The 25,842-nt window shown below is 48.7% G+C and overlaps 13 protein-coding genes across 13 annotated transcripts; 7 read left to right on the top strand and 6 right to left on the bottom strand.

The window, feature by feature from the left end:
• Positions 1 to 442: 442 nt before the first annotated feature.
• N7516_010757 (uncharacterized protein) lies at positions 443 to 1,472 on the bottom strand (the record flags this gene model as incomplete). Its single annotated transcript, XM_057223475.1, has 3 exons — positions 443 to 1,184; positions 1,237 to 1,309; positions 1,361 to 1,472. 3 exons carry the CDS (start codon positions 1,470 to 1,472, stop codon positions 443 to 445), a joined length of 927 nt encoding a protein of 308 aa, XP_057070696.1.
• A 519-nt stretch (positions 1,473 to 1,991) lies between these two features.
• Positions 1,992 to 3,825, top strand: N7516_010756 (uncharacterized protein; the record flags this gene model as incomplete). Its single annotated transcript, XM_057223474.1, has 5 exons — positions 1,992 to 2,164; positions 2,215 to 2,493; positions 2,542 to 2,717; positions 2,791 to 3,158; positions 3,208 to 3,825. The coding sequence occupies 5 exons, from the start codon at positions 1,992 to 1,994 to the stop codon at positions 3,823 to 3,825; spliced, it is 1,614 nt and encodes a 537-aa protein (XP_057070695.1).
• Positions 3,826 to 5,748: 1,923 nt separating this feature from the next.
• On the bottom strand, positions 5,749 to 6,618 carry N7516_010755 (alpha/beta fold hydrolase; the record flags this gene model as incomplete). The annotated part of the gene is made up of 1 exon (XM_057223473.1): positions 5,749 to 6,618. The coding sequence occupies one exon, from the start codon at positions 6,616 to 6,618 to the stop codon at positions 5,749 to 5,751; it is 870 nt and encodes a 289-aa protein (XP_057070694.1).
• A 631-nt stretch (positions 6,619 to 7,249) lies between these two features.
• On the top strand, positions 7,250 to 8,170 carry N7516_010754 (MBL fold metallo-hydrolase; the record flags this gene model as incomplete). Its single annotated transcript, XM_057223472.1, has 1 exon — positions 7,250 to 8,170. One exon carries the CDS (start codon positions 7,250 to 7,252, stop codon positions 8,168 to 8,170), a length of 921 nt encoding a protein of 306 aa, XP_057070693.1.
• Positions 8,171 to 8,282: 112 nt separating this feature from the next.
• On the bottom strand, positions 8,283 to 9,299 carry N7516_010753 (putative 3-hydroxyisobutyrate dehydrogenase; the record flags this gene model as incomplete). Its single annotated transcript, XM_057223471.1, has 3 exons — positions 8,283 to 8,789; positions 8,855 to 9,049; positions 9,102 to 9,299. The coding sequence occupies 3 exons, from the start codon at positions 9,297 to 9,299 to the stop codon at positions 8,283 to 8,285; spliced, it is 900 nt and encodes a 299-aa protein (XP_057070692.1).
• Positions 9,300 to 9,564: 265 nt separating this feature from the next.
• Positions 9,565 to 9,993, top strand: N7516_010752 (uncharacterized protein; the record flags this gene model as incomplete). The annotated part of the gene is made up of 1 exon (XM_057223470.1): positions 9,565 to 9,993. One exon carries the CDS (start codon positions 9,565 to 9,567, stop codon positions 9,991 to 9,993), a length of 429 nt encoding a protein of 142 aa, XP_057070691.1.
• Positions 9,994 to 10,849: 856 nt separating this feature from the next.
• N7516_010751 (cytochrome P450) lies at positions 10,850 to 12,743 on the top strand (the record flags this gene model as incomplete). Its single annotated transcript, XM_057223469.1, has 6 exons — positions 10,850 to 11,069; positions 11,131 to 11,222; positions 11,285 to 11,548; positions 11,606 to 12,022; positions 12,075 to 12,275; positions 12,345 to 12,743. The coding sequence occupies 6 exons, from the start codon at positions 10,850 to 10,852 to the stop codon at positions 12,741 to 12,743; spliced, it is 1,593 nt and encodes a 530-aa protein (XP_057070690.1).
• Positions 12,744 to 13,400: 657 nt separating this feature from the next.
• On the top strand, positions 13,401 to 15,005 carry N7516_010750 (NAD-dependent succinate-semialdehyde dehydrogenase; the record flags this gene model as incomplete). Its single annotated transcript, XM_057223468.1, has 3 exons — positions 13,401 to 13,512; positions 13,577 to 13,753; positions 13,807 to 15,005. The coding sequence occupies 3 exons, from the start codon at positions 13,401 to 13,403 to the stop codon at positions 15,003 to 15,005; spliced, it is 1,488 nt and encodes a 495-aa protein (XP_057070689.1).
• A 184-nt stretch (positions 15,006 to 15,189) lies between these two features.
• On the bottom strand, positions 15,190 to 16,430 carry N7516_010749 (uncharacterized protein; the record flags this gene model as incomplete). Its single annotated transcript, XM_057223467.1, has 3 exons — positions 15,190 to 15,389; positions 15,852 to 16,034; positions 16,262 to 16,430. Coding segments are annotated over 3 exons (552 nt in total), but the record flags the coding sequence as incomplete, so codon positions are not given.
• A 1,325-nt stretch (positions 16,431 to 17,755) lies between these two features.
• Positions 17,756 to 19,560, top strand: N7516_010748 (putative MFS transporter (Hol1); the record flags this gene model as incomplete). Its single annotated transcript, XM_057223466.1, has 4 exons — positions 17,756 to 17,997; positions 18,066 to 18,606; positions 18,662 to 19,355; positions 19,406 to 19,560. The coding sequence occupies 4 exons, from the start codon at positions 17,756 to 17,758 to the stop codon at positions 19,558 to 19,560; spliced, it is 1,632 nt and encodes a 543-aa protein (XP_057070687.1).
• Positions 19,561 to 20,290: 730 nt separating this feature from the next.
• On the bottom strand, positions 20,291 to 21,121 carry N7516_010747 (15-hydroxyprostaglandin dehydrogenase (NAD(+)); the record flags this gene model as incomplete). The annotated part of the gene is made up of 1 exon (XM_057223465.1): positions 20,291 to 21,121. The coding sequence occupies one exon, from the start codon at positions 21,119 to 21,121 to the stop codon at positions 20,291 to 20,293; it is 831 nt and encodes a 276-aa protein (XP_057070686.1).
• Positions 21,122 to 21,496: 375 nt separating this feature from the next.
• N7516_010746 (FAD-binding oxidoreductase) lies at positions 21,497 to 23,597 on the top strand (the record flags this gene model as incomplete). The annotated part of the gene is made up of 6 exons (XM_057223464.1): positions 21,497 to 21,756; positions 21,817 to 21,827; positions 21,887 to 22,042; positions 22,101 to 22,485; positions 22,541 to 22,625; positions 22,680 to 23,597. 6 exons carry the CDS (start codon positions 21,497 to 21,499, stop codon positions 23,595 to 23,597), a joined length of 1,815 nt encoding a protein of 604 aa, XP_057070685.1.
• A 431-nt stretch (positions 23,598 to 24,028) lies between these two features.
• N7516_010745 (uncharacterized protein) lies at positions 24,029 to 25,687 on the bottom strand (the record flags this gene model as incomplete). Its single annotated transcript, XM_057223463.1, has 1 exon — positions 24,029 to 25,687. One exon carries the CDS (start codon positions 25,685 to 25,687, stop codon positions 24,029 to 24,031), a length of 1,659 nt encoding a protein of 552 aa, XP_057070684.1.
• Positions 25,688 to 25,842: the final 155 nt, after the last annotated feature.

Here is a 25,842-nt window from a genome sequence, read left to right as displayed (position 1 = left end):
AAACCCCACCAGTTGGTAGCTAATAACCCCACATCTCCCACATTCCCTGCCCCCTCTTTCCCCACATTCCCTTATCCCCCGCTCTACAGCACTTCTCCCCACATCTACCTAGTTACTTAGGTACCTGGCATGTAGAGGACAAGAGTCACTTACGGTGACCTCACAGATTGTAAGAGACACGCAAAGGTTCACCTCTCTAGCAAGAAGTACGCTAATATGTCCGCGGAAGCTATTCCGCAGGAGAATAAGGTCGACGTCTTGATCATTGAAGCCCGGCCAGCCGAGTAAGTGAACCTATACGGGAAATTCTCTCCACATGGGAGTATCCAAATATATGGCAGCACAAGACAATGATATTTGGTGAAAGACCTAGTGGGAAATTATGGAAAAAAATGGGCGCCTTTAGGCCTAGCTTCCGTACGACTATCTTTCGTATAATGAGTCAAGTTGTCAATCTTCGCTGTCCCTCTGCAATATCACTGCTCAACTGCCCCCCCATCCACAATGGCTGCGTCTCAATAAGCTTGTCCTCTAACTCTATGATCCTATGACCTGCGACGAAGAAGGCCTTGCCGTTAATCTCAGGTTGCATCAGTGGTAGGAGAATAGCATGAGCAACTCCCGATGGCTGGTTGGCGGGGAGATCACCCCACAACGTAACCACCGAGGGAGGGACCATATTCGTAACTAGAGTGGAGTGGAAATTAGAACTGCACTTCACCTGCGTCTCTTCTACCATCCGAGATTGGAAATCCTTACTAGTCATCCATGGCGCCACGACATTGATGGTGATGTTCTGTTTGACAAGTTGAGACCTCAATCCCCGCATAAGGCCCAGAACCCCCATCTTCGTCGCACAGTATAGGTACAGTGGGGGGGTGTCGAGGTAACTAGCTGCGCTTGCTGTCAAGACAATTTGGCACTTTGTCTCCGGCCACTTGCTGAAGAAGTGTACAGCACTCTTGACTGTATAGGCCGTGCCAACTAGATTCACATCGATACTCCCTAGATTGGGCGGAAGAAGCCTGCCATTTGCGTCAAGGTCTTCTGCAAGTAGGTCTTCTTTATTCATTCCCGCGTTTGCAAGAACAGAGTGGATGATACCGAACTCCTTGACCCCTGCTTCGAAAAGTGATAAAACATCATCCCATTTGGATATATCGGTTTTGCGAAATAGAACCGGACTATTGGGGAGGGAGTTAGATAGGTCGCAGAATAGTGGATCGGCGGTGGTACCCTTGCAGTTCGTTCACAAGCTTGTTCCCTTCATCTACGTCCAAGTCTCCTAATACAAGGTTTGCCCCATGCCCTATGTGCTTGTGTTAGCAGGGGTAATAATCCGGATTTTGAATTTGCCTACCATGCGCAATCTGAGCAGCCGCTCGTCCAATTCCGCTGGCTGCGCCGGTGATCAGGATAGTCCTACCCCGCAGGTTCCGGAGCTGCTCTTTGTCAAATGGATAAACAGACATGCCGTGTTGATTGATTTGAAAGTGCTTCATCTACGAATCTTTCTTTGGCAGTTTATATACTTGAGGGGATGAATCTCACACTGACCTACACTAGATCAAAGTAGCTCAGTAACCCCCACATTGGACCCCACGACTGATTTCCAATGATATGGGTTGAAGAAGGTGGGGATGGTATGCAACAGTTTGAGATTTTCGCTATATTCACAATATACGATAGGGATTGGAATACTGCGTCTGGGTTCTGGATATGCGACACTAACGCTCCAAGAAATGTAGAACGTTCCCGCCGGCCCATTGGCCGCAACGCAGTTATTAATGAAGTAGCTGTACACAAAACACAGAAAGTTCTGAATATGAAATTAGCCATGCAGATCTCGTTTCGCATGCCGTGGAAGAGGGGCTATTGGCGAAGCAAATGCCGACACACCCCACCCAGAGAAGGGTTACATAAAACCAGCTCCAACTCTGAGCGACGCAGTGGCTTTGCATTCACATATTTGTGCGAATATTGCCCTTGATATGGAGACCATTACTGATTTCCACCACCCTTCCTTGGGTGTCGTGCGAGCTTGGACTTCGCCTTCCACCCGCCAATTTCTCGGTCTTCGGTATGCTACACTGACTGGGAAATGGGCCACCCCTGTTATTTTAGAAGGTGACCCTAATAATGTCGTGGATGCCACAACGCTGGGGTAAGGTCACCTCTGCCTAAGTGATGATGAGCAAGTTCTGATGACCACAGCCCCTCTGTCCCATCGCCATCAAACGGCATCGACATTGAGTTCAGTCACATTCAAAGAAGACTCCCAGTTCCCGAGCTCCGGCAGTCCGACACTGAATGTCTCAATCTAAACATCACCACCCCGAAGGATGCCTCAGCCGGAGTCAACCTGCCGGTTATTGTCTTCATTCACGGAGGAGGATTTGCGATTGGCGCCAATTCTTGGCCCCAGTATGATTTCCGTCGTCTCGTTGAACTTTCAATAAGGGACGGACTGCCTGTAATTGGGATGAACATTAAGTACGGTCGACCTTCGGTATAGTAGTTCTCACTGACGGGCGTTTGCAGCTATCGCCTCGGGGCACTCGGGTTCTTAACATCAAACGAGCTGGTTTCCCACGGATACAAACCAAACAATGGTCTCCATGACCAACGAGCTGCCTTGTTATGGATCAAAAAGCATATTTCCGGATTCGGAGGCAATCCAGATGATGTCACGCTGGTTGGCGAGAGTGCTGGTGGAGGTGTGTTATATACCCGTCTTCTATACCCGTCTTCTATACCAGCCGTGAGTTGACATTGGTGCCGTTGTTTTAGTTTCCGCAACGCATCATCTTCAGTCGGAAGTGCCCTTGTTCAAACGGATGGTCAGCATGAGTGGCACGAACCTGCTCATGCAACCGCTTCCTGAACAGGTAACCGAATATACATACAAAGCCATTGTTGATCGGTTAGGCCTAGCCTCGTGGCCAGTTACCGAGCGAGTCAACGAGCTGGTAAAAATGGATACTGAAAAGCTGCTTCAGGCCAGTTCACCGAATCTTCCTTTACTTCCAGCAGCTGGAGGGGATCTCGGTCTCAAACCGCATACATATGCTGAAATTTATCAAGGGTCCCGCGGCTCCCTTGATATTCCGGGCCGCAAGTGGTGTGAGGAAATCATGATTGGCGACTGCCAGATGGATGTGAGATCCCTAGATAACTAAAAGCGAGAATGCACTAACCAGTAATAAGGCGAGCATTCTTTCTATGATGCTAAATTACGAAAGAGACGAGATTGGGTCTACTTTCCGAGAATCCTTGACGCTGTCATTGGGCTCGGCAGATAAGGCAAAAGAGGTCCTCACAGCATACACCATTACTGAGGATATACCCGGTGAAGATGCACTTAAAAGGATTCTCCAGTTCGCAAGCGATATCTCCTTTTTCATACCCGTCCTCAATTACGGGCACTGCTGGTCTGGGAATGCCTTTATTTACTGTTTCAACGAGCCCAACTCCTGGGACGGTCCATGGAAGGGCTATGCAACTCATATCCTGGACGTTTCCTATCTGTTCCAGAACTATAATGAACAGCTTTCAGAGCCTCAGCGTGCAGTTGCATCTCAGTTTGGGCGTGACTTGGTTGCTTTCTCTAGTGGACGTGCTCCATGGCCCGCATTCAAATACGAGACAATGGACTTGTATGCTCGAGTGTATGGGGGGCAAGGCCCAGGCGCCTCAGGAAAGGTTGCAACTGTTCTTGCACCACATCCCCGCACGGAACGCACTGGAATAATCTCCAGTCTAATGCAGAGTATCCCAGCGGATGATTTGTCGAGGGCTTGGGGAAGCTTTATGGCCGGCCATTGAGAGACTTCCATGGTGATAGGGAACTCCTACATATATAGAAAGATCGAAAATGTTCCCGCCATTATAAAGAGCCTATTCAATATATTTCCCAGGCATTGCTTCGCAGTTAATTTCTCGTTTTCGGTTGGAACAGCACATCCTAATCCACCCCCCCTGGGGTTAATATCCAGTCCACCTCCTATAGCCTCTATGTAGATAAGTCAGCGTGTCACAATATGTTATCTTATGATAATCCGGTATGACGATGTATGGATACTGTCAGTTATAATTATGCAGCTCTCTAACTAAAATGTCAAATATGAATTTCAACGGACACAACGATAAACCCTAATATGCACTTGTATGGTATACCTTATACGGTAGTCCCATAATTCTATCGGCATAGCAGGCTGTAAACCACTGTATACAGCCTTCGTATTTAATTTTATCATTTACCTATATTTTGTCTCTGTGTTCACCCCCACATGATGGTGGGGTAGCTCGTGGGCAGTGAAGCTTTCGCCTCTTTCTTGTGTCTATATTCATTGTGACATTCATATTTATGTTCAGTTCTGTTAGCTGCTGTACGTTACTGGCATCTCATAAAGAATACTTCCTCCTGTCCATCCAGAGACGTCCTCTTCATAACCGTACATGCATTGCCTCATGAAAAATCCTCCCAGTCAATTTCGTGAACAACCAGAGATGCGCAAGCGACACGTTTGTCCTATTTGCAGCAAAGTATTCAAACGGAGTGCACATTGTGCTCGCCATGAACGCAGTCGCCGTTAGTGCCTCTCCCGTCCCTGTCCGGTCGAAACAACAAAAAGGGAACTGACCTCACCCCGACATCCAGATACACAAGATACGCCCTTTCGCTGTAGGTATTGTCAAAAGCCCTACCGTAGATCGTATGTATATTCGTATCGTCATCGATCCCTCATATTAGCTCCCCGAGCCTCGTCCATATCTAACCGCCCATTCACAGAGACACAGTCGTCCGGCACGAGAAAGCCGCCTATGAAAAAGAATACTCTCGGAGGATTACACCTGACAAAGCTATAAATTCGTTACCAACACCAGAAGACACACCGAGACACCCATATGGTTCCCACGCAGATTCACGAGAACCCAGCCCGGTAGAATCAGAGGATAAAACCACGCCCCCAATAATCGAGCGACCGGTGCCAATCTGCAGGCTTCATACATGTCCATCTAGTCCGAACGAGAGAATCAGCGAAGCTCTCACAGCTCTGGATTTTACAACTCTTCATTCAGAGGCTCTTTCTGCCAACCATGTGACAGTACAGGACCCGAAACCACCTTCAGAAACCGAGTTGACCCAGAGAGGAACGGTATCCGGTAGTTCGACACCATATTGCACATACAAAACACCAAGTACCGTCGGAAACGACTTTAACTTCGCAATTCCTACGCCCCCTCTCCAATCACCCACCCCAAGACAGCCCCGACATCGCGATTTATCTTCTCAGTATCACGTTCCTCTCCCCTTGGGAGTGATGTTTGATCCGCTGTGGAATCCGGCTATGACCAGGAAGGCTGCTGTCACTTCGTATGCAATTGATTTGCATCGGAAAATCCTGCGCAATCATGGATTTCTTTGACGTGTGACTGGCTTCCTCGGCGTTTGGCGAGCAAAATGGAGTGACGACCCTGGTGGTACAAAATGATTAGTTGTTTAATGGAGCTGAATCAATCGATACACCCCAGTGAGGAGTCACTAGGAAATATACAGAAATTTAGCTGAAGTGGGATGCCCCATATATAGCAACTGCCATTTCGCCTACACACATCGCAATCCCTGGCTTCTGGGACAACAATCCCCGTACGACATTGAAGGCCTGAATGTCAAGAATAGGCCCATGTAGTTATATTGCTAGACTATACCAATGCAAGTCCGCAATCACCTATGACTGAAGAAATCTACGCACCATCGGTAGAGCCGTCCAGACCAGACAGGAACTCCATAAAAGCAGTAATACAATCCTCGGCCTTATCTGCATAAACCTCATGCCCAGCCCCATGGATAATAACCAGCTTCGCCCCTTTGACCTGTCTCGCAATCTCCAGCTGCTCCTCCAAGCCAGTAGCGGCGCTCTTCGCCGGCGCAAGGATTAGTGTCGGCACTGAAATCTGCGACAGAAAGGGCCGTGCATCTAATGACGAGAGAAACACGGCATATCCTGCAAGACCCTCACTTGAACTTGTTGCAATGCTCGACATCCACCACGCTTCGTACTTAGTGTCTGTCGTTGAGAGTGTACCGGGGATCCGGGCAAGATGCTCTCCCCATCCTCTGGAGCCGAGTTTGCGACATGCCTCGGGCCAGCTAGAGTAGCCGAAGGAAAATAGTTCCAGGGCGGCAGGTGGCAGGTGGGTTGGACTCGAACAGATGGTCAAACTGTGCAATCGATTCGGGAATTTCGCGGCGAATGCTTCCCCTAGCATGCCGGAGGTGCTCTCCCCAATGAAGTGGACTTTCTGAAGACCCAGTTGGTCAAGGGTGTCGACTATTTCAGATAGGATTGTATCAAGGGTATAAGCGTAATTGTCGCTTGGCTTCGGAGTGGATGACTTTCCATGGCCTCTGGTGTCTCGTCGAATCACCCGATAGGAGCGAGCAAGGGAAGGAATCCAATGGTACCAGAACGCAGAATGTCGTGCAAAGCCACCTTGGATGAGGACTGTCTCTGGCTCTACCCACTGGTCAGTGTAGTCATCCACGATTAGATGCGTGGTCTGCCCGTTTGGGTGCTTCAGGAGGCGCGAGATGGAGTTAGGAGAGGTTTGCATCTTTGGTTCTTTTTCTTGTTCTTTTTTTTCAAATGTCCGTCGTGGACAGAAAGAAGAGAGAGGATAAGATTGAGTGATGCCTGTTAAATGAGTATAGCTGGCACCAGCTATAGAACCCCAGAGCTAGCAGATCCGGGGTTTACCCCACACAACTTCTGTAGTACTGAAGTCCCCAACAACCACCCAGTTAAGTTTTATTAAATCGAATTGCTAATGTTTAGCTAAATACAATGAGACTTAGGTATTCATAACGAAACGATTGCAACTAATGAAGGTTAACCCTAGATTTGCGTAGATTCCATTTCCCTATACATGGGGATATATATGTGTAACTATCCCGTTCGAACAAGTTTATACGGCAAAAACACCATACCTTAGCAATGGCCATCAGAATTCCAACAGTAATCAAAGCCATGATTCAGAACTAGACATCGCATTATTCGAACGATCGAGATAGCGTCGTGTGGAGGAGGCCACCGTGCTTTGAGTCTCCGTAAAACGGTTTCTTTCACCCCACATTGTCCACCCCCACCCAAACAGACCTATGGTTCGTGAAGTTGCGAAGCAAATAAAGCATAAGCGCTTTTCAGCAAAGACATATATATCAATTTCCATAGATAGCTAAGCAAAAATGATGACCCATACACTCCCACCCCCTTCTACCGGACAGAACTATGTCGTGGTGACCCCGATCAATGGAGGCGAAATCACACTCCCTGAACGGTCATTCGTTTCTCCAAGTGATCCAGAGGCGATAGTTACTGTTCCATCACTGTGTTTTCTGATATCCCACCTGGGTGTTGAGGGTCAACGCAGACCCAGGTACCTACTCTTCGACCTAGGCCTCCGTGCCCACCCAGATAACTATACGGACGAGCAGAAATCCCATTTGGAATCGCGTGTCCCTTACCAACTTGGGCCAGGAGTTGCCCAATCTCTACGGGATGGTGGTCTGACTCCAACTGATATTGACACCGTCATCCTCAGTCACCTCCACTACGACCATCACGGCGACCCAGCAGACTTCCCCAGCGCACAGTTTCTTGTCGGATCAGGCTCCCTCGGCCTCCTTCAGAATGGGCTTGGGATTAGTGCCTCTCATCAATTCTTTGATGCAAACCTATTCAATGGCGTTTCACGCGTCGCCGAGCTCCCAAGCAACGGCACACCTCTTTGGAAACCGCTTGGCCCGTTCGAGGCAACGCTTGATTTGCTGAATGATGGATCTATCTACGTTGTCGATGCACCGGGCCATCTCCCTGGTCATATCAATCTTCTCTGTCGCCTTGGAGACCGCCAGTGGATCTATCTAGGAGGGGATAGTTGTCATGATCTACGACTGCTTAGTGGGGGGCGAGAGATTGCTACGTGGGTGGATGTGCATGGAAACACGAATTGCATACACGTGGACAGAGCGCGAGCAAAAGAGACTTTGTCGACTATTAGGAGGCTGCAACAGATGGATGAGGCGGACGTAGAGGTTGTCATGGCGCATGATGTGCAGTGGTGGAAGAAAAATCAACATCGAGCCTTCTCAGTGTCGCGTCGTTAGGCAAATTTGGGCAAATTGTATGCTACGGCGACCTCAGAGGATAATACATGTATCATCAAAGGTCCAATTTATATTATTGTAACAGGATTGTCAGGTTCATAATCAGGCTAGCCTACTCTGATAATCCTAGTTTCTCCTTCCAATCCTCGACGCCACCAATATAACGAAATACGACTCGTGAATCTCGATCTCGACAAGCCACATCCTCGCTCGCCTCATTATACACAGCCAGTCCGGACTCCCCAAGACGCAGCTGAGCTCCAACTCTTTTGGCCGTCTCAACCGCAAGGTTGAAATCCTTTTTCATCAACTGCACCTTGAATCCACCCTGATAGTCCTTGCTAGCCGGGGCGTTTGGGCAAACTCCTGGTACAGGGTTCCACTTGTCGTTGATCGTGCTCTGTGCCGTGCTTGTCGTGAAGGCCCTGGCCAGCATCGATGGGTCCATCCCCGACTTGATGCCGATATTTAATGCTTCCGCTGTAGCAATGGCGATAAGACCGGAGCAATAATTATTGCAGAGTTTTGCGGTCAAACCAAGGGAGAATCCGCCACAAGGGAAGATAGACGACCCCATGGCGCCTAGCAGCTCTTCCAATAGTGGAAGCTTGGGGTCATCCTCACTGCAACCTAGCATGAATGTCAAGGTCCCGGCAGCTGCCCCGAGAGAGAGCCTCCAGATACAGGAGCATCGTAGAAGGATGTTGTTGTAGATTTCCTCTGTAGGGCGTCGTTGACGTCAATTGAAGTTGTTGTGTCAATGGTGGAACAGTCAATCAATATCTTATTGTCCACTGCCGCAGATAACACTCCGTTGTCTTCGTCAAGGTAAACTGCCCGTACGTGCTTTCCTTCCGGAACAATTGTGAAAAGGACATCCTATAACTATTGTCAGTCACGAATCTTGATCGCCGTGGAAGGTAGACTTTACCGATCTTTCCGCAACGTCACGCGCGCTCGAACAAATGGAGACCAGGTTGGGAGCTTCTTGTTTGAACTCGTCCAGAACTTGGCTAGACACATCGTACACATGCAGACTTGATCCCGTTTCAAGTCTATTTAACAGGTTGAGGGCCATGGGATATCCCATAACACCCAGACCAATGAACCCAAGTTCACGTGGTGACATTCTTTTGATGGACCTTCTTATCTTAACGGAGTTGCGATAATACCGTGTGTGCTTTGGAGTTGGCGGTATATAAACGCTCTGGTGCGCCCGGTAGGTGGGGGGATTTGCATGTGGGGGAACGAACGTACTGAATGTGCTAACATGCTTCCCACCCCATGACATGGAGATATAATAGGCGGGCACCCTTGTAGTCAGAAACTTCAGAAGATTGAAGGCAGAAACCACATCTCCCGCCCCCACCACATCCACCGAGCAACTCAAAGCAATGGCCGACAAACCCCCTTCTCTCGACGACGCCCATAAACGGCTTTTCGACGAGGGCCTCAAGATCCGGTACGAAGTCGCAGGCAAGCCCTACGTGGACCGATCGTTACAGTCCGCTTCTTCCTTCACCCAGCCTATGCAAGAGCTAGTCACCGAGGCATGCTGGGGCTCCGTATGGTCTCGGCCTGGTCTTGAACGCAAACAGAGATCGTTGCTGAATATCGGGATGCTGTGCGCACTCAACCGAGGTGCTGAATTGGCAGTCCATGTACGTGGCGGTGTTAATAATGGGTTGACTGAGATTGAGATCCGGGAAGCACTACTCCAAGTGTCTATTTATGTCGGTATGCCTGCTGGACTGGAGGGATTCCGCATTTCCGAGAAGGTGCTACGGGAGATACAAGAGGAAAAGGCTCAACCTCGCCAGTGAATGTAAGAATTCATTTACTCCTCTCGGTTGTCTTTCTTATCTTTCTGACTAAGTATTTAAGTCGAGTAGGTAGTGGCTACAGACTTGGTTTACTCTGGATCACGGCGGGAATGTTACCTATGTCTATACCACAGCCCATCAATGGGTGCCCATAAGACCTCCATAAAAGCCCATTATTACGCATAACTACGGTCTTGGTATACATAAATAGCTGATTGATGACTGGTTTTTACGTATGTTCCCGCCTATACTCCGTATATACTACCAGCCTGTGTACAATGCTAGGGATCTCGAAAGTAGACAAACGTAGCTAATAATTACTGAGTAATTATCCTCAGCACCGTACATCAGGGTGGAAGAGGAAGCATTGGGCCCTATTGAACCCCCATTATGGGCCTAGTGGGCTTTCACCCCGGGCCCATAACCCACCGGTGGGCCCTACCTTCGGGCCCAAAGCCCACCCCATTTGCGGGTTGGGTTGGGCTTTGGGCTTTGGGGGTTTGCGGAGGTCTAGTTCAGACTGTCAAATCTAGAATGACCCACTCCGACGGATTCAGTCGAGTGTGGGGGAATCGAAATTGCCTGGAGGCCGGCATTTGTTACTAAGTAGCATTACCGTACCATGTGGGGTAACATAACGGGGAAATAACCAGAAAGCCACGGTCTAAGGTATCTGGGGATTGTGGAGATAATAACCGTCGCAGAAGCAGACAAGTACCCCCCGGTTATGTGATGGATTTCCCCGCAAGTCCATCCCCGATATGTTTGCGGGGGATATACAAGTCAAGGCTCGCCGGATATAATCCCCTCAAGTAGGTCCCTGCAGTGGTTCCCAACTTTAGGAACTTGAGTCAAAATGACAATTCGAATCTATACCGATGTCTCCTCGCGCTTAATGATAGCTGCAGGGATAGTCGTTGTTGTTTGGATCCTCGCATACATTATAAATGCATTACTGGATCCCCTTCGAGATATCCCAGGTCCTCTAGGGGCTAGACTTTCTCGAATTTGGTACTTGCGTGCAATCAGCAAGGGAGATTTTGAGAAAACAAATATCGACCTCCATCGACTCTACGGTATGGACCTATCTTCCCCGTGGAGGCGGAGTCGGCGCTTATACCATGTGTTGGTTTATAGGACCAATCGTTCGGATAGCTCCCCGGCAATATAGCCTTGACGATCCTAAGGCACTTCGCACAATCTACTCACATTCCTCAACGTTCATCAAGGTATGTATCTTGCTGGAAGTCAATGCCCTTGTGCAGACTGTATGATAACCATGTACCCTCAGGCAGCATGGTACGATGCCAGTGGGAATCCGAATCCCGAATCCCATGACCTGTTCACGGATAGGGATCCGCGACGTCATAGTGCCAATCGACGAAAGGTCGCATCGCTGTACAGCATGACCAGTCTAGTACAGATGGAGTCCTGCGTAGTAGAGTGTTCTACCCTGTTGATACAGAAGCTCACAGAGTTTGCGGAATCTGGTCGCCCATTGAACCTGCAACAGTGGATGCAGTACTATGCCTTCGATGTGATTGGGCTTATTACTGTATGATGAACCACAAATTGTATATCCGAGAAACAGAAATGCTAATAGCGAGCCCAGGTCAATAAGAGATTCGGATTCCTCGACAGCGGTACAGACCAGAACTCGTTGATTGCTGCCCTTCACGCTTACCTTACCTATGCTGCCAATGTCGGCGTTTACGCGGAGTGGCATCCGCTCCTGGCCAAGATTGTCGGTCTTCTTCCATCCCAAGGGATGGGACACCTGCAAGGCTTCACAGCGCATCATATTGCAGAAGGCCAGACCAATTCCTCCGCGAAGGAGAGTAACCTGTCCTCCTCTGACAGTTTCCTGGAGAAGCTTTTAAAGATGCATGCAGAAAATCCAGGGAAAATTAGCTTGGCGGACATCTTCACTACCTGTATCACCAATATCGGGGCAGGCTCCGACACAACCTCCATCTCACTCACAGCGCTCCTATACAACTTATTCAAACATCAAAGCATCCACCAAACGGTATTTAATTTCGTCTTTGTCTAATGTAGCAGGCTAATGACCCTCACTCTAGCTCCGCGAGGAAATCACACTAGCCGATAAGCAGGGCAAGTTGTCTTCACCTGCTATAACTTTCCAAGAGTCTCGGGATCTACCATATCTCCAAGCCTGCATAAAAGAGGCTCTGCGTTTACATCCTGCGACTGGACTCCCTCTTGCTCGGATCGTTCCGAAGGGTGGTGCGACTCTATCTGGCAGATTCTTTCCTGAAGGTGTAGGTTAATTGAAACTCACGGCGCCATTTATATCATCCCATGCGCATACTAAGATCGAACCTGTTTAGGAAACCGTCGGTGTGAACGCATGGGTTATCCATCAGAACGAGTCGGTGTTTGGTCCCGACACGGCATCGTATCGCCCAGAGAGATGGTTAGAGAACCCAGCCCAGTCCTCGGAAATGGAGCGTAATTTCCTTGCTGTGAGTGTTCTTCATCTTCCTACTCCCACATACATCCTATACCTGGAGTTTATTAACCACCGTTCGTGTCAGTTCGGCGCCGGGGCACGAACCTGTATCGGCAAGAATATCAGCTTGATGGAAATTGGCAAATTGGTTCCCGAGCTCGTGAGACGGTTTGACTTTGAGTTGGTCGATTCTAAGGCATCGTTAGAAACGCAAAATGTGTGGTTCGTTAAGCAGACTAATGTTGAGTGTCGCGTTAGACTGCGGAAGGAAGATTAGGGTCTAGGAGTTTGCTGTCGGTATTCACTGCCACAATGTACTTGTGATGGAGATGGAGATTGCACTTCGGCGGGTTCCTTGCTTGACACGCCCTGTGGCGTTTGTTTAGCCTATAAGAGGCCTGGCCTCAGTTTAAAATATGCCGTACTTCCCTAGAGATATATAACTATCTAGGTCTATCGAGACTTGTCTTTTTATGTTCTGTGACTGGTTCCTATGAGTAGGCGTAGACTGCCTGGTACTTGACCTGTTTGGCACGTCAATTTCTACTTTAATCGGGGATCCGCAAATTGGGAGTATCAAGACACCCATAGGCTTCCGTAGCGTAGATGATTCCTCGGATGTGGGGGTTTTCTTGGGGTCCAAGTGTACTCGAACTAGGCAGTGAGGTATGTTCAAGGTATGTGGGATGGGACATGTGGGGAGCCAAAAGCACCTGCACCTTATTCGAATGTCTTATTACCCCAAACTTCATACGAGCAAGCGAATGGCACGAGTTAAAACATAACGGGATACACTGGCTATTCATATACCGAGCCCCCGACTGTTCGTTGAAAAACATACAGGTTAAAATAAAGATATATTCACCCTCTTCTATTCCCTACCATTTTTATTAAGACACTCCCATGTACCTGTTATTGCAGTATATGCTCCAAAATGTCTACCGTCGAGACCTTCAGCGAATTAAACAAATCTGGCCTGTTCATTCAGAACTCGGCCTTTATTGACGGAGAATGGGTGAAAAGCGACAATACCTTCGATGTCTATGGTATCGCCTTGTCGTTCGCGCTTGTTGCATTGCAAAGTGTATCTAATTCTCTTCAACTCCTTAGAACCCTCTACAGCGACAGTCCTTGGCACCGCGGCAAACTGCGATATGACCGCCATGCAAATCGCTATTCAAAGCGCACACGACGCCCAGCCAAAATACTTCACCGAGACAACAGCTGCAACCCGCAGTTTAATCCTCACCAAATGGCACGGTCTGGTCATGGACAATATAAATGACTGTAATATCCCCAGCCTGCGATGCTCATTGCTGAGAGCTAACCAGTTGGGCTAGTATCAACACTACTCTGCCTCGAAAACGGCAAAACTCTCGCCGAAGCACGCACCGAAATCACGTACGCCGCCAGCTTCATATCCTGGTTCGCGGCTGAAGCCCCCCGCGCCTACGGCGACGTGATCCCCTCTTCGACACCAAATACTGTGGTCATGACGCTCAAGGAGCCAGTCGGTGTGTGCGGGATAATAACGCCCTGGAACTTTCCCGCGGCCATGATAACTAGGAAGATTGCCCCTGCGTTGGCGGCGGGATGTGCTGTTGTTGTTAAGCCTCCTTCTGAGACACCCTTTACGGCACTTTCATTGACCAAGCTGGCCATTGAGGCTGGGTTCCCTAGGAAGGTGATCCAGGTTGTCCCGACGAAGGACCGAGGCGTTGCTTCTGAGTTGGCAGTTAATCCGCTGATCAAGAAGATCAGTTTCACGGGGTCGACAGGGGTCGGGAAGACGTTGGCGAAGATGGCTGCAGGAACAGCCAAAAAGGTTAGTCTTGAACTCGGAGGGAATGCGCCATTTATTGTGTTTGAGGACGCAGAGCTGGAACTTGCTGTTGAGGGGGCTATGCTTTCCAAGTTCCGCTGTTCGGGACAGACTTGCGTCTGCGCCAATCGGCTTTACGTGCAGAGGGGTGTTGTTGAGGAGTTCACGAGGAGGCTTGTTAAGAAGGTTGAAGAGCTCAAGTGTGGACCTGGCCTTGACGGAACGTCTACACAGGGCCCATTGATCAACAGAGCTGCTGTGCAGAAGGTGGAGGAGCATATTCGTGACGCTGTTAGCAAGGGTGCTGAGGTGCGAAGCGGAGGGACTGTTCCAAGGGATCTCGGTAATGGGTTCTTTATCCAGCCTACTGTGCTGAGCGGGGCAACGGTAGACATGGCGGTAGCCAAAGACGAGACTTTCGGGCCCCTGGCGCCGATTTTTGCCTTTGAGGGTGAAGAGGAAGTCTTGAGGTTGGCGAATGACACGGAGTTTGGCCTAGCTGGATATTTCTACTCGAAAGACATCGGCCGGGTGATGCGCGTTGCGCAGAAGATGCAGGTTGGCATGTGCGGTGTGAATACGGGCAAGGTCGCTGCGGCGGAGTCGCCATTTGGGGGCATCAAGGAGAGTGGCTATGGGCTTGAAGGGAGCAAGTACGGCATTGCTGAGTACCAAACCATCAAAACTGTGACCATTGGGAACATAAATCACTCCTAGGAGATATCGGCACCAGGGTATTGAATACCTTCCATTCTAGATATAGTCATGTGTAGGCATGTTGCCAAACTGTAAGGCACTAAGAAACAAGAAACATCATCTCACACAGCCAAGAATACATATACTTCTTTCTACCTTATTTAATGTCACCTCCCTGTTGTCTCAATTGACATAAATATGAAACTTAGTCTCCGTTCTCACATCCCCTCCCCTGACAGTCCCAAACTTGCTCTGCTAAGAATTGCAGATCCCCGTCGTCGATCTGAATATCTCGTTCTCTCGGTTCCATGCGGTTCCATGGGGGTCTCAGGAAGAGCTTTTCGAACTCGATAACCAGAGGAGACCCCATGGTTATGATTTTACTGCCCTTCCTTGAGATCTGAACTGTTTGATGAAGGTGGTTGATAGATTTGTTGCCCCGGGTTCCCCATTTCTCGATGACGATGTTGAGGGAGCGTTGATTGATTTGGAGGGTGATTACCACCTTCACATCACCCCCTTACGACCGACTAAGTATGCCATTGACACATAACTCTGTCATTGGTTATTACCTACAACAGTCTACTCTATGTTGCAGTTATTAATTGAAGCTTACCAATGCTTAAAAATATCTGAATACCTATAACATAAAATTAATGCCTTCTAAAATGGGCATAGGGACTTTTAAAGTAAAGTGAATCTGAACTGAATTTGAACTGAATTTGAAGTGAATCTGAATTGAATCTGAAGAAAAGAAAATTAGCAGATCTCTTGGCCGCTAGTTTAAGGGTAGGTGAATCTTTATAGGGCAGAGCCAGTGGCATACTTAGTCGCCCGTAGCCCCTATTGCAGCATGGTGGGTAGCACTTCCGGTTAGGCGAAGGGTGCGATCCATCCCAATAGGCTTGGTTGCATCGTGGAGTAGGACTTCGAAGATTTCCGAAGCGACTTCATGGGGTTTGGACTTCGTCATCCTCAATAGCACACGGTCTGACTGGGCGTCACACGAGGACCAGGAAGCAAAGGGGCCCTCTTTTGCCGGAAAGCAAGCTCCATACACGCGACATGGGAAAGCTTATTGAGGAAATTTACCCTGGCCTAAATTCAAATTCACATGAATGGACGGCAGCCATCCAAGATATCCAAGATTGGTCCAAAAATTGGAAGTCCCCCTGGATAAGCTCAAGGTAAGTGGCAAATAGAATGCCGAGAGAATATTATTGGTAGTAAGATATAGACACAGGTACATTACATGATGGCAATGGACAACCCAAGACTTGTGAATATTGAATTGTTAACGCGTTCGATAAGATACCATTCACTTGTAGTGGTAGTATCCTTGCTTGCTGTCGCGACTGCTTGATGGTATTGAGCAACTGCTCCCGGTCCCGATATTGGTAAACTGGGAGAGGAAGGTGCAAGGTCGCCTAGGAAGCCACGACCGGGTCTACATTATCCATGGCCATCTTGTCTCCGAGATAGATTTGCAGAGTTGAATTCACTGAGGCTAAGGGGATAGAGCTGGTCTACGTGGTTAGATAGTTGACAGTCAGTGACATCAGTCCCTGTCAGCGTCTAGACGGCTAGGCCTAGCGAAATGACTGTGCTTAGTCAGTTTGTACAGAACTGTACAGAACTACTTAATCCACAGCATTATCGTTGGTCCTAGCACTGACCATTTGCAATGTATACCAAGGTCAGAACTACCTGAATCAATTCCTCCATACCCAGAGCTCAACCAACTAGGTTCCCGCAAATGTGGGGAGTGATACACACATCGCCATCCTATCACATTTAGAAAGCGCAATTCACTTCCAAGGTTACCTTTTGCACTCAGAACTTGTTGGATGGTGGGGGTACTGGGGGTACTGAGGGTACTGGGGGTATTGGGGTGTGCTATAACCGAGAGTTGAGTCTTGACTGTATCCGACTTTTAGGCCATTACCCCACATGATTTCACTTACCATTGTGACCAGGCGTGCATAGGTAATATTAGCTTACTGATTTGAACGTTGAGATGGTTGGCAATTTGCGACTAAGGGAATATAACGACGGTACATTAAGTCTTGTGAAGCCCTATTTACCTACAGGCCCCGACCCTCTTAGATATCATCTGGTCCATCTATACCTCATTCTTTCTATCGTTCAGCATGGAATTTTGTACAGTGCCGCAGATCTTCGCGTGCGAAAACTAGTCCTCGCCCCGAGGTTACTCTTTAAACAAAACATGGAGCAGTGATGTGGGGTCACATCCTATCAGAGACCACTGTCTTGAATAGCGTACTCGCAAATTATGGGGAAGCCCCATAATAATTCAGCCTCTATCTCTGAGAGGCCCCCTTGAAGGCTCAAACAAGGCTTAGCGAACCGCAGAGCTCAGAATCTGTGCCTGTACCCCGGATTATTTGACTAGTCACCCCAGTATAACTTCGTAAGTTGAGCTTATTACCCCACAGATGTGTCAATACCTAGGTATTCACCATCGTACTTGGGACAATCTAATCCTCTGCCTGGCTGAAACCTTACATCTGTATATGACCAATGAAACCTTGAGTCCTTGAGCCCTTGAGTCCTTGGAGTTAGATGTATTGGTAATCGAAGAGAACACCGGCCTTAGGTATCTCGCTACCCTTGACCGGTTGAATTCCAATATATATATATATATATATATATATATATATAGGTTCAATAATCCCCCTCAAGTGTATCCCAGTCTACAGTATCTACATTTTCTGATCTTCAAATCACCCACACCTTCCTGATCTGTCATAATGGCTTGGGGAATATTTGAAACTCGGTCGCAACAGCATGTGCCGGGAACTGTCTTGTTAAGCGAGTCCAATGGTGACCACGTTGTCTTCCATAGCGTTAAGACAACCAAACATCGCGGCAAAACAATCATCCTCGTCCCACAGCCTTCGGACGACCAAAACGATCCCTTGAATTGGCCGCTTTGGGTGCGAGACCTGGTCACGCTTCTTTACGGCTACTGCACGCTGCTTATTGTCGGAGGGTACGTCTTTAGCTGAGGGAGCAAATAATCGTCAGAACTTGTCTGAATGTTGACTTTCTATCATATAGTATAGGACCGATCCTGTCGTCTCTGACACTAGAGCTATCGCTTCTCTTCGACGTCTCGTTCACCAAAATCTCTCTTCTGACGGGCTATAGTCTTTGCGCCACTGGGGCTTCTGGTATCTTCATCTCAGCCGCCGCCAACAAGTATGGCAAACGCTTGATCCTTCTGTTTTCGTTGGCTTGCGCCCTTAGTGGCACTATCTGGGGAGGATATGCCACCTCTTACGACTCGCTCCTTGGCGCTCGTATCCTCCAAGGTCTATCGGTCGCCGTGTTCGAGTCCGTCATATTCTCAATCATAGGGGATCTCTACTACGTTCATGAGCGCGGCCTCCGTATCGCTGTTATGACAACATGCATCGTCGGTATTTCCAATCTTCCGCCCGTTCTTGCCGGGAAGATTTCAATGAGTCTTGGATGGCGGTGGGTATTTTGGTTACTGGCTGTCTTTCTCGGGATAGCTCTTTTGTTGGCTCTTCTCTTTGGATGGGAGACAGCTTACCTCCGCAACACAGTCTATAATACAGATCTGGCCGCAGAAGGTGTAGGTTGCTACAGATATTGATCCTCCATTCAGTGACCTTTCTGACCGATCTTAGGATTTGGATAACAAAGATGCGAAGGGAACCCCAGCAGATGCAAACCAGGTCGAGGACGCCAGCGAGTCTTTCTACACTATTACTCGTCAGACCGACGCTTTACTTCCCCGAAAATCGATTACGCGACTATTAAGTCCGTGGTCTGGCGAGTACACATCGAAACCCCTCTGGCGGCTCCTTATTGAACCTTTCCTTATTCTTGCCAACCCGGCCGTCATTTGGGCCGTCCTCTTGATATCCTTCCCCACGCTCTGGCTTGTCGCTGTCAACCTCCTGATTGCTCAGATTTTTTCTGCTCCCCCTTATCTGCTCAACACTGCGGAGCTTGGCTACATGTCTGCTGGGCCCGCAATTGGCGGCTTACTTGGGTCAATCGCTGCCGGTGCCATGTCAGACCCTATTATCGAGTGGGCATCACGCAGGAATAAAGGCGTTTACGAGCCAGAATTTCGTCTGATGCTCATTATTCCTGCACTCATCACATCCGCCATTGGATATTTCCCTTTTGGATATCTCGCCGAGGTAAACAAGGGCCCCGTTATAATGTCAACCTTATGGGGAATCAGTGCGGCAGGTCTTCAGTTCATCATGACCGCTGTCGGGGCTTACATGGTTGACTCCTACCACGACATAAACATTGAAATCTTCATCATTACCATGGTCGTCAAGAACTTTCTATTCTTTGGGTTCTCATGTAGGTCATCCAATTCGTCAGTCCTTCGAGTTCAATCCTAACTATCACAGTCTTCCTTAATACATGGATTGTCGAATGGGGTCCCGCAAGGATGTTCTACTGCATAGGTGGTATACAGGCTGCATTATGTCTCACAACCGTTCCTATGTGGAGTTTTGGAAAGCTCGTGCGGGCATGGTGGTACAGTTCGAAGGATGGAATTTAGCCTATACACGAGCACCACATTGTTGCTAGATACCTAGCGTCAAAAGGAATATGTACTTTACAATGCCCAGGGCCAAAATATACAAATCCGAGACCAAATGATTTAGTCACAGTGAAATCATTTCACCAGCTGCTAATTGCGCATGTCTGCGTGGCCAGAGCTCATGCCAGTCTACTTATCTAAATTATCTCAATGTTCTGAATAGGCCCATAGTTGGTGATTCTCTAACAAGGCAGGCGGCGTGATGATGTCGGGCTGTCTTCAATATTCACTGACGTCAAGAGCCAGTCCAAAGCCGCGCGTAATGTGGATGCGAGTCTCGCTGGGCAACGGACAGAGGGTGCATCTCGCCGGGCTTAGCTGGGGCCTGGTGATATTGGCGTATTTGATGGAGATGTTAAATCACAGAGAATATATTAGGAATGGCCTGTATGGCTATAGAAATACGGTGGATTTACTGGCCGATTAGAGCAACGGAATAAAAAGTGAAAGCAAATGAAGAAAAAGACAGTGTATATTCCGGCTCTGAGCTGCTGGGTGGCGGGGGGTTAGAATACCCTCGAGAATACCTGTGACCCGGAGGTTACATATCCGAGATGGTTTCGAAGCAGATGATTCACGTTGTATTGTCCAGCTAGCTACTATATACGAAATTCAGGTTTGTTCTGACGAAAGATGAAGATTCGCTGTGGCCTTCTTCTCCTTGGTCGCATCTCTAATAATCAAGACCTCACAACGCAGGTGTCTTATAAGCTTCTTCCCAGAAGCTAGCTGACTCTTCTCCCAACCAGCGTTGACTTTCATTCGGATAGTCGGGCTTGGTACGGAAATACAGCTGATCCAAACTAAGCTCCACAATCTGCCCATAGGTGGTGTTGTCTCCGAGAAAGGTATCATATGCTTTGATAACAGTCGACATTGGAGTGATATGCTCCTTTGGAAAGCGATCTAGCATCTCCTTTGGACATAGAGCAGTCGGTACAAATGCTGGACAAATGGCATTTACCTGGATATTCTGCTTATGGAGGGCCGGCCCCAGAGCCCTAGCAAGGCCAACCAGAGCATGCTTGGAGGCCGTGTATATGGGATTTGATCCCATAGGATATAGCCCTGCGCTTGACGAGGTAATGACGACTTTCCCACCGACAATTTTGTTTTGCAGGGCGTAGTGTTTGAAGAGCCAAATCCCCTGTATGACGGCGTTGAGGTTCACATCCATAGCTTTGAGATTCAGGGGCAGCGGGAAGCCATTTTCGTCATGAGAGTATTCATTTTGTTGGAGAAATTGGGTGTCAGCAATCCCGGCATTCGCGGCGAAAAGATCTAGCCTCTTCCCTCCCCACGAGAAGGCCATTCTGAATAAGTTTGCTTGTTGCGAGTACGAAGTGACATCCGTGTGGCAAAAGATCACTTGGTCTCCAAGCTCGGTTGCAAGCTTTTGTCCGGTTGCTTCATCAATATCGGCCATGGCGACTCGCCATCCTTTCGTAACCAGGTGTTTCGTCACGGCAAGTCCCATGCCCGACGAGGCGCCGGTGATGACGGCAACTGGTCCAGACATTTTGAGAGATGTGAAGTCTTTAAAAGATGAGATCTTCCCAGTAGCAGATACCTTAATAATGAGGTTTGGTCTACAACATATGACGGTGATACAGGTAAGTGGTGGAGAATGTGGGGTGAAGGTAGCCATCTGGCCAAGACGAGACACCCCACCTCTGAGTCCGGGAATTGCGTGCATTCTTGAGACGTGGGGTATGGGGTAATAAATTTCAAGGGCAATGAACGTAGAATCTGTAAGCGAGCTAGGTCAGAAAGAATGGGATTAAGTATAGAAAACCTTTGTCCTCCCTTTCGGAAGCCTGGAATATATATAAGGGCCATCAATTCGAATTTGTTCTAGGCACCGTCAATCTCACGAGCTGAAACGATTTACATTATGCCATCCGATAACCCAAATTCCATTCCCACGCTCGAAGAGAAGCACAATGGTGTACCAGCGCGCCTGTTACATAAAGCGCATCGCGCAAAAGGGCTCATCCAAGATATTGCGACCAAGCAGATCCGGCCGAGACAATGTTTGCCCGTGATACCACAAGGAATCGAGCGATCGCGGTTTTTCTCGGCTATTGATGAACTATCAAGCCAGCTGGGCAATGAAAACGTCGAAATCAATGATAAACCGCTTGATGATGGATGGTAAGATACCTATACTCTAAACAAGACAATCTATAAACATAATACTAAGACATTAGACAGGTACATGGAGCGTAAGTGACGGTTCCTGTAAAGGCATCGATCATATTTTAACTGACGCCGTTTGAATTAGCTCCCAATACACATGACGGAATGGCTATCACAGACGAGGAAGAACTAGTCGCTTCTGCGGTGGTCTATCCGGGTAGTACGGAAGAGGTACAGAAGATCGTACAATGGGCGAACAAGTATCTCATTCCTTTACATCCCATTTCAATGGGCCGAAACTGTTTGTCGACTTTGAATCCTCTCCGTGATACCACCCCCTAACCAGAAATCATGTATAGTTGGTTATGGCGGAGCGGCGCCACGCGTGCGTGGGGCTGTCGTGATCGACCTCGGGAAGCGCATGAACAAGATTCTCGATATCAACCCCGACGACAGTACCTGCCTGGTGGAACCAGGTGTATCCTATTATGGACTATACGAAGAAGTGCAGAGGCGTGGCTACAAGCACCTCTGGATTGACGTTCCTGACCTAGGAGGTGGCTCCGTGCTAGGGAATGCCCTTGACCATGGAGTTGGGTACACACCGTATGGAGACCATTGGGCAATGCATTCCGGCCTCGAGGTTGTCACACCCACCGGCGAGGTGGTCCGGACAGGGATGGGCGCCCTACCAGGGAATAACACTTGGCAGGTGTTTCCTTACGGCTTTGGTCCTTTCGTCGAGTACGTTCAACCCTGAAGGTTTTGCCGACCGGATTTTCCTAATATACGTTTCCAGTGGCATATTCTCGCAATCGAACTACGGTATTGTCACCAAGATGGGATTCGGTTTGATGCCAAATCCAGGTGGCCACGAAAGCTTCGTGAGTTGGCCAGTAATTTGCGTCACAGGTCTTGTGTTAACATTTCTACTACAGCTGTATACCTTTGAGAAAGAGGAGGATTTGGAGCAACTCGTGGAAATAGTACGCCCTCTGCGGATTGCTATGATCCTTGAAAATACGGCAAACATCCGTCATGCGTTGCAGGTTCTCGCCCTATCGGGAAAGCCTCGATCGGCATTTTATGAAGGAGAAGGCGCTTTCCCTCGTGAAAAAATGAACGAGTACCTGAAAGACCACCCTTATGGAGCATGCACCTGGTTATATTTCGGTACATGCTACGGGCCCAAGGAGGCACGCCAGCTGAAGCTTGATATCATCCACCGCGAATTCATGAAAGTTCCTGGTGCAAGACGGATTGACCCAGCGGTGTTACCGCCCAGCGATTATTTCTGGTCTCGCGACAAGATTGCAAGCGGGGAGCCAGACCTGGAAGAGCTTGCTTGGGTCAACTGGTGGCCTAATGGCGGACATGTTGCTTTTAGTCCCGTGGCGCCTACTCGTGGCGCCGATGCGCTGCGATTGTGGCAGATGGCCAAGAAACACTGGATGGCATCTGGGCTAGACTTCTTCCTTGACTTCGTCGTTGGATTACGCGAGCTCCATCTGATTGTGGAGTGTGTGTATGACCGGGATGACCCTAAGCAGCGCTCCACCGCACTGAAGGTAATGAGATCCCTCATTGACGAAGGTGCGAAGGAAGGGTATGGTGAGTATCGTACGCATTTACTCTTGAGTGATCAAGTTGCAGGAACTTACTCCTGGAACGATAACGCACTCATGAAATTCAACGAAAAGCTGAAGGACTGCCTCGATCCCAACGGAATCCTGGCACCAGGGCGGAGTGGCATCTGGCCCGCAAGATACAGAGGAAGGGGCTGGGAAATCACTGGAGGGAAGATATCGTCTGAGGGTGATGGAGTAACCCCGCCATCAGCGACCACGAAGCTGTAACTACTCCAGGCTCCAGCCATGTTCATATCAGTTCATTCGTCACTTTGTCTGCTGAGCCCGCGTGGTTCCTCTAATGCTCTTTGTCCACTACTCTGTCAATGTAATAGTTGAACGTCAGCCGAAATTCAGTTGTTGTTAGAGAATTGGAGGTAGGCTTCGGCACGACACCTTACTCAGTCCGCTTATCCCTACACCCAATGAGCGGTGAGCAATGGCAGATCACATTGATTATGTAAACAGTGGGCCTGTGAATTACTGCATCCGGTTAGTCTTTCCCTTTTAGGCATCGACTCGATCTTGGAGAAACTTTGAGAAACTTTAATTTCTCCGAGGGCTCTGTCATGGGAATTCAGATAACAACAATATAAAAGAAATGGAAATAGAAAACTACACCTATTTCAATTGAATTTCCAGTGTAATTAGTTGGCCATCTATAATTCCATACCAGCCCTCAGAACATCTACTACCTTAGTCTGAAAATCCACCGCTAAAGCCAATCCTTCTGTCTTCCTAAAATCACCCTTTAAGCAAGAAAGCACAGCTTGCATATAACCCACACCCATCTCTTTGGGCAGTCCCTGCATTGCCAATGCCATCAAATCATCAACCACTTTCTTCGGCCTCGGTAGCCGCCCACTATTCTCCGCCTCCCGAATCTTCGCCTCCATCAACCGCGACAGCGTAACCCACAGCCCGATTTCGAGAAGTACCACGCCCAGTGCATATATATCATGCAGGTGGCTAAACTGCTGTGTTGGACGACCCTGCCGGGTTGGATGACGGTAAAGATTAGGCTCAACTTCGAAATCGGAGCGCATGTCTGTGCCTTGCTGTACAGATCGTGCATAGCCCCAGTCGCCTAGGTAGGAGACGATCCTGTTTTTAGAGCTAGGCATGGAAAGGCGATGCTCGTAGAGACCCGAAGAGCTGATGTTTTCGGGGGTCTCGAGGAACAGAAGGATACCCCTGCTCCAGATGTTTTTGTGGACCCATGATGAGGCATGGACGTTTGAGAGCGTCAGAGCGAGACTGTGCGCCATACTAAAACGATCATTGAGGGTGGGCTTCTTAAGTGGTCGTTTGTTTGAGCTATCGATTGCATTGATAAAGGCGTGTAGGGTTGTTAGCGATGGCGCGGTTGTTATACCGGATGTGGGGAGCTTATAGAGGAAAACGCTTCGTTCCTGGATGGGTTGATCGACAAAGCCGAGGCATTCTAGCGCATAAATCTTGGGCTGATCAAGAGAGTTTGGCGATTCGCTGATGAAGGTGGTGCTTTGGAGGAGCCAGGCCAGGTTGCGAATGGGTGCTTTGAGCTCTTGTACTTCTTCCGGCTCTAAATCATCGCGCTTGAGCTCACTCTCGTACTCGTGATACTCAACAATCACTTGTGCTTCTTCGGTACCCGAAGACCACTTCCCCAGTTGGAATCCTCCCATTGGCTTTCCTTCCTCGGTGATGATACCAGTTAAACACGCGTAGTCCGCTGGTGCCACGGCCTCGGCCAGTAAACGTCGATTCATGACCGGTTCCAGACCAGTGGTTTTCAGCCCTTGATAATTGTTTTCGACTAGCTTGGCTAGCATATCCTGCGACATGTGCTGCATGAGGTTTCGCAGATCGTCGGACCACTTGGTATATGTCTCCAGGATTCGATTAAGCTTCTTTTTGTCAAACAGTGACCAGTCATACCCCTTGAGCTTGAGCATTTTGACCATACTCTTTGCGCGCTCCGCCAAAGAGGCCTGGGCTTTGGGCTTCTCCTCCTCGATGGTGTATCTTTCATCCACGAAACCGTACTTGGTTGCCACAACTTCATATTCAGCCAGAGTTTTCCTCATCTGCACCAGCAAACCTTCCACCGTGTCGGCGATGAAAGGCTCCGCCTTTCCTGGAATCATCAGCCCATTTTCTGCATCAAAGAATGTGCGTTTGAAACAGAGTAGGGTGAGTAGCTGGAGATTCAGCTTGAGTCGGATGTCGGCCCGGTCATCATCAAAGGCCTTAATGTCGGAGATGACGCCTTGAATAAAGACGGTGACCTGATAGATCTGGGTGATGGCCGTCACTGCTGTGCCATAGACGTCCATTTTACTTGGAAACTAACCAGAGAAGAAAATTGAAGTATTTAGTTCCGGGGGAAATTGAAATGAGGGGGCTGATGAGAGTCATCTGGGCAGTAGAGTCAGCAGAGTCAGCACTAAGCTGTTCCTAGGTAAGTGTGTCTTGGGCTTTTTATTAGAAA

The sequence above is a fragment of the Penicillium verrucosum genome (genome assembly GCF_028828655.1).
Source record: "Penicillium verrucosum strain IBT 35672 chromosome Unknown utg000004l_segment0_segment0, whole genome shotgun sequence".
NCBI classification, from domain to species: Eukaryota; Fungi; Ascomycota; class Eurotiomycetes; order Eurotiales; family Aspergillaceae; genus Penicillium; species Penicillium verrucosum.
Note: the sequence above shows the minus strand (reverse complement) of the source record. Positions and strands in the feature narration are given on the sequence as shown.